General features: G+C 35.4%; 1 protein-coding gene across 1 annotated transcript; it reads right to left on the minus strand.

The window, feature by feature from the left end:
• Positions 1-195: 195 nt before the first annotated feature.
• On the minus strand, positions 196-11951 carry FBXO5 (F-box protein 5). The gene is made up of 5 exons (XM_051997966.1): positions 11592-11951; positions 4662-5388; positions 3741-3831; positions 2593-2772; positions 196-1202 (listed from the first exon to the last, which is right to left on the minus strand). The coding sequence occupies exons 1-5, from the start codon at positions 11722-11724 to the stop codon at positions 951-953; spliced, it is 1383 nt and encodes a 460-aa protein (XP_051853926.1). The 5' UTR covers positions 11725-11951; the 3' UTR covers positions 196-950.

Genomic DNA, 11951 nt, shown 5'->3' on the forward strand with positions numbered 1-11951 from the left:
GTTTAAAAAAATGGAGGGAAAGGAGAAATCAGACTTTGCAATAACTAAGCAACCAGTGACAATTTGAATTCTGCCACAAAAAGATTTTCTATAGGACATTTAAAAGTAGTACTGATGAGAAGGTAAATGTTTGGTATTATATACAAAGAGTATAGTTTCCATTACTCAGCTTAAGTATTTAAAAAACAAGGTATATTTAAATGAACATTTAATTTTTATTATATAAGCACACATAAAATATGGAAAAATATATAACAAATGTACAAAAGTCTTAAAAACAGATTTCAGAGAAGAAAACAAGACACATCACAGTAACAGACATTTCTCTCCTTCATTTGGAAATAGCTGGTAGGAATAGGAATTTCAGACTTGCTGATATTGAAGAAACATTTGAAAAAGGACAAAAACAATTACATAGACAGATTCCTGACATTGATATTGCAACTGTAGTTACTTTTACTTGGAAGCCAAATAACAGTGCCTCAAAAAATAGAGACATCATAAGTATATAAAATATATTTTTAAACTTAGTAATTATAATAAAATAACTGTAGGAAATGAATAGCATGTTTAAATAGTTTAAACTGCATTCTTTTGATATGAATCTCCAAAGTACTTAATAAAGATATTCCAGATTAAGCTCATTTTGACTGTAATGTATTCCAGACTTAATGTAATCCAGAATTTTGTATTGGGATTCTCATTTGGTAATAAATGCAGAAGAATTCAAAATACATGACATGCCAAAGCTACCAAGTTCCAAAAATTCACTGAAGTTTGTTTTATTTTTTTAAAATTGATTTTCATGTACAATTGAAAAATAACAATATATTTACTATCTTTTTTAAAATTTAAAATAAAGACTTCAGGCAGAACCATATTATGGTCACCTAACGTTAACATCTCCAATCAACTTTCAGTCGGCTAGATGCAACTGATATAACAAAAGATCATAACCTTCGCAAATTCTTTTTGCTTTTTTTACTACCAGGAAGAGGTCCCACTTTGGAGTTTGCTTTTAGGGTCTTTTCATTTGAACAGTCTTTGGTGATATGATAGTTGCATAAACATCTTGTACAAAAATCAAAGCCACAGCTTTCTCGTTTGCATGTTGCCCTCTGTAAATAGGGGTCATATTTTGCAGGTGAGTTGCAATGGATACAGGCTTTTAGGCTTTCATTCTTTTTTAAGGTCTTGGCAACCTATGAAGAAAAATTCATATATTAAAAAAATCACATAAAATAAACTTTTTATCACATATTAAGAATAAGCCATTTATGACTAAATAAAGACAATAAAATTAAAGTGTTAGAAGATCAACTTAAAACTCAGGCCTTTTCCCTCCCCACACATTTTATTGAGGTAGGTTGTCATATAAAAATAAAAATGCAAATCAATTGGCTATAAAACCATTGGGGAATGGAGAAGGGAAAGAAAACAAAATACTGTCTATTTTAACATTAGGACAAAAAACCCCTCATGTATTAGACTTATAAGCACTTTTAAAAAAGAAAAAAAATTCATTTCGTTCTTACTTTTGTATCCCCAGAGTAGGCATCTTAATATGCTTATAGAGGCAAAGTATGGCAGCACAAGGCTATAGCCCCTAGAAAGGCTAAAAATGGTGAGCAGAGTTTGGGATTCTGAGCTACAATAATTTGGAAGTGAAGAGCCAAAACGCTTGCCTAAGGACATACAAACCAATGTGGGCTGAAAAATGGCAGATGTTAAAGCTTCCATGCCAATCAGTATTGAGATTAGGAGTATGAGTGGTTGTTAACACTTACAAGGCTAGGTGAGGTAAAGCAGACCCATTCTCAAAACAAAACAAAACAAAGCAACTTATTGATTGAATTCTATCAACACTATCTTGGATAGGCAATAAACTGCCCTTTGAACTGAATTTCACCTAGGAAAACACACAGCATTAATCTCAAATTGCTTACTGTCCCCTTATCCTAACCCATTTAACATTTTTTCCCAGTAATGTTAATAGTTTTGAATCATCAAACCTCAAAAAAAGACAATCTAAAAATGCACTAGAAAACATACAAGAGAACGAGTATAAGTTGCTGCATCATATGGTATAAGCACAATATACTACAAAGAACTTTGGCCAAGTTATTTGTCCCAATTTTCTCCTCTTTAGAAAATTGAGGACCAGAGAGATTACAATGATTTACAATTAGGACTAAATGCCGTTAAGTTCTCTTCCAGCAAGCTACATCCCAAATACTAAAATTCTTGGGAATTTAGTAAATCTCCATTGAGAATTTAGGGGAGAAGGCAAAAAGACTATGACTTGCAAAAACAGAGGCAGTAATCACATCATAAAATAATCACAGATCCACTAATGTGCTACCAACTTAGCAGCTAATATCTGATAGGGCTAATAGCTACCTTTGGGCTTCAGTGACAATTTATTTGTGCTTTCAGGTTCCCTATTTTAGAAATAAATCACCTATAAAAATGAGAAATCAAGTGAGCCAACATATTTTTGAAGCAAAATTTGGCCCCAAAATTGAATATAGATTTTAGGATATATGTGTTTGTATTTTTAAAATATTAACATATCAATGAAAAAAAATTTACCTCAGAAAACTCATTGTGTCGGCTGTATGTAGAAATTCCCTGATCAGATAATTTGAGCTGAGATCCTTTTTTGGAACCATTAGAAACCTGGGCTGTTGATTTCTGAACAGAAGCTAATGCAGCCCTGACCAGAACATATTCTCTAGTTGCAGCATGAGGTGAAAATTTTGCAGTATTTTCCTATGAAAAACAGTTAAAAAAAAAAAAAAAAGTTGGTGAAACAATATAACTACCTTCCCACTGAGAATATGACAGACTTAGTAAATAATCTTTTTGAAAGAGTATGTTTACTGCCACAGGCAATAAAGATTTCCCAAAATAATTGTTTTGAATATTATCCAAATGCATGAAGTATCAGCAAATATCACATAAAGAACTTTTCTCTCCAATCCTTTTTATTTGTTTCCAGCTCAAATCTAGCATTTGGGCAGGGCAGAAAACTATAGCTTTGACACCCAATATGACTAGTTATCAGGGAAAATTTTATTGGCCTGTAGGATTTTACCCAGGAAATGTATCTTTCCTTCCAAATTTTCCTTCTTTAAAAAGCTAAACAATCCAATTAAAGTCAACTGAAAGGTTTGACTGAAAAAAGTCACCTCAAATTTTTATCATAAAATGCATACATAATAAAACTTATTATATTATTGGTAGAAATGGTTTGCCAAGTTTTTATTATGTAGCTATTTCATACATACTAACAAATGTTTTATTGAATATAGACTATGTAATCCTTTTGAGGGTTATTTTCAACTCTCAAGGGTATTTTAGGATCATATGTCACATAATATATATATTTTCCCAGTGGGATATAAATTCCATGAAAGTCTACTTGCTTCAAACATTATTTGACGCAAAGTAGAAATTTAATAAAAATTAATATTGACTGAAAGGTTTTCATGGAGTTAAGAGTTAAGTCACCCACAAGTTAATCAACTCCTACATTTTACAGATGAGGAACCTAAGGCCTACAAGTTGAGTGGGACTTATCCACTCAAAGTCCACCCTGGGTGTAATAAAGGGCAGGATGATTCCAGCCCAATTCCTGAATTTTTTAAACCAGTGCTCCCCCCCCCATTCTTTTATATAAGATATGAATAGACAATATAAATGAAAATGAAATAACTGTAAGAAAAAAAAAAACTTACAGTAGCTTTTTTCATTGCTGTACTATATAAGTGGAAAGCCCCTTTATTGTCTTTCAGAATCTTCTTCCATGTTGCACTCACTCTGGCCACACTGATAAAGTAAAAAATACAAATAATTAAATATTTCAATAGTTACATTGGTAAAAGCTAGCAAAACAACGACACTAAAAAGTAAGTTCCAATTCCATTCATTTTCTGAATATCTATATACATTGCCATTGATCAGAAACCCATACCCAGACCTACGCTGCATAATTATTACCTCAACTGAGTCAAAATATGTCCAAACCCCCAACTCAAGTCCCAATCTACAGGAAGTAAACATGGGTTCTTAAAAGGTATGTCAAAGATGCACAATCTATGCCAGATTCTACCATCTGGAAAGACACTAATATGCTATAAGTATGGTAAGAAGGAGTTCAACTTAGTTAATTTGAAAGGCTAATAAGAAGATTGAAAATCAGATGTCAAATTATTTTTTTGGCTATTCCAAGTCATAAAGGTTATCAGTTAAAGTATAAGGATTACAGTCTGCTGTCTAGGAAAGAAATACTTATACCAATGAAATCAGATTTTAAAAACTATTTTCATAAAAAACTAATAGAGAAATAATAAAACAACTGATAAAAAGTCAGTCTGATGAAAATTCAAATAATCCTAAGATCTTGTATCAAATCCATCTTGGGAGTTTGCATAAAATTCTATAAAATTAAAAAACCGAGAGTATACTAGAAACTACAGTTTCCTCTGGAAGAAAGGTTCTCAGACATGATCTAAGACCTATCTTTCCCTATTTCAAAACCAAAAATATGGATCGAGATTAAACTGTGGAAAGAAATAAGTTAAAACAATCTTCCACTTTAGGTTACAGCCAAGACAGAGCATATATAAAATAGATGTCTTGGCAAAAAGGATACTTACTTGATCAAGTCCAGCTCACTGAGATGTTTTAAAATATTTGCTAAGATATGTTTGAGTCCCCTTTGGAAGAGTTCACTGAGAATATCCAGTCGATCTAAGCCCATTTTTCTACCAATTACATTATGTAGTCCAAAATCTCCATGAGTAACTATTCTTTCCACTGTTTCCCAATCTACTTTAGGGTTTCTCTTGGCATTCTTTTTTAAAGTCGAACAAACCACTTCCTCAAAATGAAGGATTGGTAACAAGTTCTTATTTGGAAATTGTCCTGTGCTTTGGTTCTGTAGAAGGCAGGGTTTGGGGCTCACAATGAAATTCCGAGACAAGAGAAGGCTGTCATATTCCTGTTCACTAGGACTATTTTGATGAGAAAATGAAGAGTAGCCACTGTCCTCATAAAGTCTACTGCTTTCTAATTCTTCTGATTCACTTGAAGCATCAAGTCTCTGCAGTATTTGATTTTCCTTGTTGTGTACTGGCTTGTTTTCAGTTATCAGTTCTACAATTCTGGGGCTCACATTCTGGGGTCCAGTATAGGACAGGCTTCTATTGCCTTTAATACAGTCTTCACAAAAATCTTCGAAATATTCAGGAGTACCAGATTCCAGTTTTTTGCTAATCTCAGGCTTTGCTAATACAGGCCCAGAGTTAACATGGTTACAATTAAAATCACGTTTCATTTTGACAGAATAGTAAGGGTTGTTGTCTTTATTCTCTTGTTTATATCCTGAAAAACAAAAAAACAAAAAAAAACATCCAATCAAACTCCTTCACAAAACAAAAAGATAATGAGATTCTAACAATATTTATTTATAGTCTGTATTAGTTACACAGCCTCTCTGTGTCTCAGTTTCCTCATCTGTAAAATGAAAAGGTTGGTCTACATATATAATTGTGTATGTATCTATCCATGCAATTGTTATCTTTATGATGTGCAAGAGATATGACTTGTGAAAATAAAAATGATAACACAAGTTACTGACTATAACTATTTTCATTATTTCAATTGTACCTATTATGTCCTATCTTTATGTTCCTTAATGGTAAGAACCTCCACTTTTCTGCAAATTAGCAGTTCTAGCTTTTAAACATAGTATATCTGGAAACTGTATCTTCAATTAGACTGTTACAAGGCAAACTTCTAACTCAGATACAATACCATGATCATTTCTTTAGTGGGTAGTTGATAAATGAATGAAAGGGAAAATAGAAGTATGCTTATAAAAGTCATCAAGATCTGGTACTAGCCTTAACTCTTAACTCTATTGTATAGTTAAATTGGTTTACTTGCAGCCTAGAATGTGCTTCCTTTTCACTGTATCATGTAATTCTTAATTTCCTTTAAGACTCAACCTAGGTACAACTTCTCAGTGAATGCCCATTGCTAGTATCCTCCTCACAGAAATTGCTTTGTGTGTAAAGAATCCTGAAGCGGGTTGCAAAGGTGGCTCAGTTATAGAAAGTCCAACTTAGTAACCTTAGTAAATTGAATTTTAGTTTAAAAGAATGCTCTGATGACAGTGTAGAGGGAGAAGCACTTATTTCCTTACAATTTCATTCCTTCCAAGAGCACTTTAATAGATTTTCCCCCAAAATTCAGTTCCATCAAATGATAACTCTTTTAACTGTAACCTTCTGGGGGCAGTGGGAGAATAAAGTAAAAAGTACACAGGAGAGAAAAAAAAAAGCCTACAAGGAAAGAAAAGATGGATATTTTTGAAAACAAGTATAATATTTATTATATAGGTTTTCCTGAAATGGAAATTTATTGCTTTATATTGAATCTTCATATCCCACTGCATACATGGCAAATTTTTTATTTCATACTTAAGTTTAAATAATTTTTAAAACTTTAAAGAACACTTATAGTACTGAACATAAAAACTATCATCATAATATACTAACAACTATACCATACAGGCTCCCATAATTATAAGTTTTTAAAAATAACTTTCAACTTAAATGATTCTTATTTTAAAGAATTCTAATTTGTTTTCCTTCTAAAGTCATCAATGCATATTTCTCAAAATAAAGTTCATTTCTTTTTAATATTCACTATGAACACTGCACCATACAGTGAAAACAATGAATTCTTCCTATCTCTAAATACAGGATTCAGTGATATTATGCTAATCAATTCCATTTAATATTCGCTCTCAAACTTCTTCCAGCCATTTACACATTCAACTTTTGGATTTCAGTTCTCTCAGGAGAGAGCATCTTTGCATTTTGTTGAAATCTTAACAATGAATATTATGATCAATAATAATAGCACTTAAAAATGTAATACTTTTCACCTGAATAACACTGTGAAGGTACTCCAGTTCAACTGCTACCCTGATTTTACAAATGTTATGATGCTTTCCCCAACTTCACTCAGTTAAATAATCCTTTGGAAGAGTTCACTGAGAATATCCAGTTGATCTAAGCCCATTTTTCTACCAATTACATTATGTAGTCCAAAATCTCCATGAGTAACTATTCTTTCCACTGTTTCCCAATCTACTTTAGGGGACTGGATTTGGAATTAACACTAGTAACTAGCATTTATGTAGCACTTAATTGCAGAGTGTTTATACATGGTTATCTCTGAAGTCTGGTTCAAATCCCAATTCTTTTTATTATCCATGTGGCCTCAATTTTCTCATTTGTAAAATGAAAAGCTTGGGGGGGCTGGGTGATCTCTAAGGTCCTTCCAGCTCTAAAAAAATTTTAATCAGTTGCTGAATCTTATTCCTTCATTTACATCAATTTCTCTACTCACATACCTAACTCTGTATTTGGATTAACCTAGAACCATTATTGGATGAGAGAAATCCTATCATCCTATTGATAGGGACAGAGGAAATTCATCTCAGACCAAAAAAAGTGTAAGAGTCTTTATCCTCTACTTTTTTCTTTCCTCATGTTCTTTTGATCTGGTGGGTCTAATAATCAGATCTTATTAAAATTAAATTTTAATATATGCTTAAGTAAATTCATGGGTACACAAAATAAAGATCTCTTACAGAGTTTAGATTTGAACTGCCAGAAGAAATGAAGAGGTGTGGAATGACAGCACTTCAGGCATAGGGGATATGGAATAATATATAAGAATAAAGACATACATGGTTCCAATTAAGAAAGCCAAACAGGATTTTAAATGCTACCTACTGAGAAGAGGGATAACTATATTCCACCCATATATTCTACATTCTAGATAAACTGTATTACAGCTAAGTCCAGAGTAGTGCAATGGTCCCATTATTCCAATTTCCACAGCATATTTCTTATTTTACATATAATTATAAGTTGGAATAGTATGATCATCATCAGAACTAATCAAGACCCAGTAGTACCTTTCCACCACTACAAAGTACATTTTATACTTCCCTATCACCTTTCTCTTTTCATTCCAGTAGTTCCCAATTTGCATTCTTATGCATGTTTTAAAGCCCAATTCAAATTCCACTCCTAGAAAGCCTTTCCAGCTAGATCATCCAGAATAGGTAAAGAAAGGCTTTTCACTCTGGGAAATTCAAGCACTTTTTTTTTTTTTTTAAAGGAATCACTTCTGCAAAGGAACAGAAGGCAAGGAGACTGGGAATATTATATATGCAGGACAGCTAGAAAACTACAACTGGAACTATATGTTCACAAAGGAGAATATGAAATAAGCCATCACAATGGTCCATATAAGACGTATAAATACAAAGGAGAGATGGGTACAAAGGGTAAAAGATGTAAAGGGAGAATCTATAGGGATTGGTAACTGAAAAAGTGGAGGAAAGGAGAGTCAAGAATGGTGGATGTTTCAGAAGTTGCTAATTTGGGCGACAGAATGTGGTGCCTTATATAAAAAACGGGAAAGCCTGAAGGATGTATTTTTAGGAAACTAAAGGGCTAGGACTTTTCTCTTTCTGATCAACCAAATCCAAAATGAATGAGGTAAAGAGCAGTATTGACTACTCTTCCCCAGTTACTTTCTGGAATTGGTTTCAAAAATATATAGTATAGAAATTCATTTCAATATTCATTTCTTCATTTATGTGACATTTAGTTCCTATAACTTTTAACTCCCTGGCTCTACAATTATAAATGTTTTGCTTAAATTCTGAATGGTCAAAATTAAATATCATATCTTAATCTCAAGCCAATATCTTAATGATACCGCAATGAACATAAACTTTTGTTTTGAAGCAATTTTTTATATTATCATTTGATTTTTTTCCCAAAATTATCCCTTAAGATAAATAAAGCATAAAATATTTTGTGGATAGAAAACTGAAGTTCAGCAATAGAAAGTAAAAAAAAAACCCACTACTACCACACTGGGAATTAGGAGATCTGGGTTCTACCCAGAAAAAAACTCAACGTGCAACCTTAAGCAAACTATTCTACTCACCTCAGTTTCCTAATCTGTAAAGAGGTGAAGTAAATAATTTCCAAGTCTCTTCTAGCTCTTCAGATTGAATGATTTGCCCACCATCACATGGCTAGTAAGTAGCTGAGCTAAGAATGTTTAGTAGTACTACTAGCCTTCCTTCCTAGAAGAGCTCTAATAGACCACCTTGCACATGAAACCAAGTGTGCTTAATATTTTCTTATTTGTATAACTAATTTTACCTTTTGCAAAAGGAGAGAAAATACCACAGCCTGTTTCAGAACTGAGGTGCACCGTAAATTGCCTACTTTTTTTTGGTATATGTCATACCTCCGCCCCCTACTGGATTATGAGCAGCAAGAGCACTTAAAAAAAAAAAAAAAAAAAAGAAAAATGCCTCCAGTGGTCTAATCATTCTCTTACTATCCTTGGTTCACTTCTAAAGTAAAATAGTTAAAAAAACAAACAAACAAACAAAAAACAAAAAACTTGGAAGACATTCTCAACAAGGGGAAAATAAATGACAGAAGTTTGTTGTTGTTGTTTTTGGGTATTTATTCCAGTTCTTAATAATTACTTATTGAGATAAGGCTTTAAAAGAACTAGACAACATATTTTTTTATAAAACCTCTATCATTCAGTATTACTAACCAATGTATCTGAAAAGTATGGTTCTCAACCTTTTTTAACCACAAGAAATCCTCTTAAAAGACATAAAATTCCCAGGAAACCTCACATAATAGTTCTATTAAAATAGATATTGGGAACCACTACCTTAATAGCAACAAAAACATCATACAATAATAAGAATTTCAGTAATTTCCTTCTCATTCTCATTTTATTAACCTTTTCACTGGTATTGTATGTTAGATCCTACACTGAGGGTTACTCTCTAAAACTGTAAAAAATATCTTCTCTACCAAATTCAAACACTACAATCTATATATGAAAACGCAGGAAAGCTCTCATGTTTTACATTTCTTAAAATCTTATAGATAACCAACATGTGACTGGCTATAAGCATGGTCTTTCCTTGATTCAGGGGCCTATTTGCCACTAGTTGCCATATCATCAATGATCAAAGTCACAAGGCCCTTTACTTGTTTCACTTTCAAAACCATTTTCATATTAAAAAACAAAAAAACAAATACTCCCAAAATCCTACTTTAAATTTTCTGTCCTTGTCAACCCCAATTGCCTATTATTCTAATAATGGAGATTCATATTAAGTGCCTACTATGTTTCAGGCCTTATCTTCTGTAAAAGTCATAAGTAAAAAGAGTAATATTATGCTCCTCAAACTATTCAGTCTCTAAATCAACACGGACAGTACCAATTTCCTTCTTGAAAGTTAATTTAAAATACAAGTGTACTGTCATTTTCCTCCTAGAGAGGACTAACCTTTGGGAGAGAAGCCTTTATAGAATATTGATTATTACATTGTAATCATTTGCTTTTCCTTTTGGTCACTTTTTGAGGTAAATGGTTAAAAAACAAAAAATAAAAAGGGTAGATACCCTCTTCCCCCAATAAGAGAAGTGCAACAAAGAAGTAAGAAATAGCTTTTATTCTAGTGCTTTCAGGCTGCGTCCATCCCAGTTTGGGATTAGGAGGGAAACCTGACTCTTCCACCTCCACACACACACGTCTGCAGAGAGATAAGGCAAAGGAGAATTTTTCCCTCCCAAGGAAATGACTAAAGAGTGGTTAAACTAATTTATTATTAGAGGGATTAAAAATAAAATGTAATTTAAGTTTTTAAAAATTCTTCACTTTGCACTCCCAGGTCTGGGGAAGGCTTGCTAAGGGAAGGGGGTGAGATGGGGAGTGAGTGAGGAATTTAACTCTTTCCTCAGGCCACTGCCCTGACTCCGCTCAGTCCAAACGCGGGGCGCATTTGGCGGGAGAGGGGAGTAAGGCCCACGAATCCTGAGGGATGGACCGGACCCGGCCTGAGGTGCCCGCAACGATGACCCTGAGTGGAGTGAGAGGCGGGAGATGGTCGGGAAGTCGGCCCAATCTCCCGCGCCCTGGAGGTAGGGATCTGCCCCGAGCCAGAAGGGAAGACATCGCTGGGGGCTGAAAGTATTGGAGGCTCTGGCCCCCCGAGAGTCGTCCTCGGGTCCGAAGTGGTAGGGCCGCCTAGTCGGGGTGAAAAGGCCCACGGTGGGGGGAGGGGAGTAGGGGTATTTGGCGCCTCTTCCAGGGAAGAGCCTTGTCCGCTGGAGGGAAAACGGACTCCGGGGTCTGCCGAGGTGCCTCTTTTTCCCTAGGGAGGTGAGCAGTCTAGCTTGGAGGGGGTAAAAAACCCACCATCTCTCCTTGGGTCCCCCACATCTCATTTCCCCCCAATTCGATCTCGCCTCTCTCAAGCTTTGGCAGCCTCCCTTCCCCCTCCCCCCCTACCCCAGTTCCACAGGCCAGAAAACCCCTTGGATGTCAACCATCCCAAGACCGGCTCGCGGCCTTGTTCCTGGGGAGCTGGGGGGTCGTCCCCATCCATCCCCGCTCCACCCCCCGGGGGGACCGCGCGCCCCGAATCGCGCCCTCTTTCCTCAGGTACTCACTGTCAGTCGGGCGCGGGGACTCTGCGGCCGTAACGGCGCCGGGGCTGCTGCAGCAGGAGGAGAATGCAGCCGAAAGAGGTGAGGAGCAGCAAGAGCAGGAGCAACAGCAGCAGCGGCTGCGATGGCGGCTCATGCCCAGATCTAGGCGCTGGGCGCGGAACAACTCTCAGGTAAGAGAGGAGACTCCTCAGTAGGAACCAGCTGAAGCACCGGCTCCACCAGAGTAGTATCTTCCAAAAGGCGCCAGCTGGTACTTTTAAAATCTTTGAATTTGGTGCCCAAATCCGTGAGACCCAATGGAAGCAAGTGGTCTCACCAGCCTGCCAATAGAGAGGCGGAAGGAGGGGAAGTCTCCATCGC

Source organism: Antechinus flavipes, chromosome 4, assembly GCF_016432865.1.
Source record: "Antechinus flavipes isolate AdamAnt ecotype Samford, QLD, Australia chromosome 4, AdamAnt_v2, whole genome shotgun sequence".
Lineage (NCBI taxonomy): Eukaryota > Metazoa > Chordata > Mammalia > Dasyuromorphia > Dasyuridae > Antechinus > Antechinus flavipes.

Bases quoted from the DNA above. Each gene is read 5' to 3' on its own strand.
- FBXO5 (XM_051997966.1), bottom strand. From the start codon at position 11,724: ATGAGCCGCCATCGCAGCCGCTGCTGCTGTTGCTCCTGCTCTTGCTGC. The intron at 3,832-4,661 runs GTAAGTATCCTT...TTACTTTATCAG, and splicing joins AGTGAGCTGGACTTGATCAA to TGTGGCCAGAGTGAGTGCAA. The intron at 2,773-3,740 runs GTAAGTTTTTTT...TGTTTTTCATAG, and splicing joins CAGCAATGAAAAAAGCTACT to GAAAATACTGCAAAATTTTC.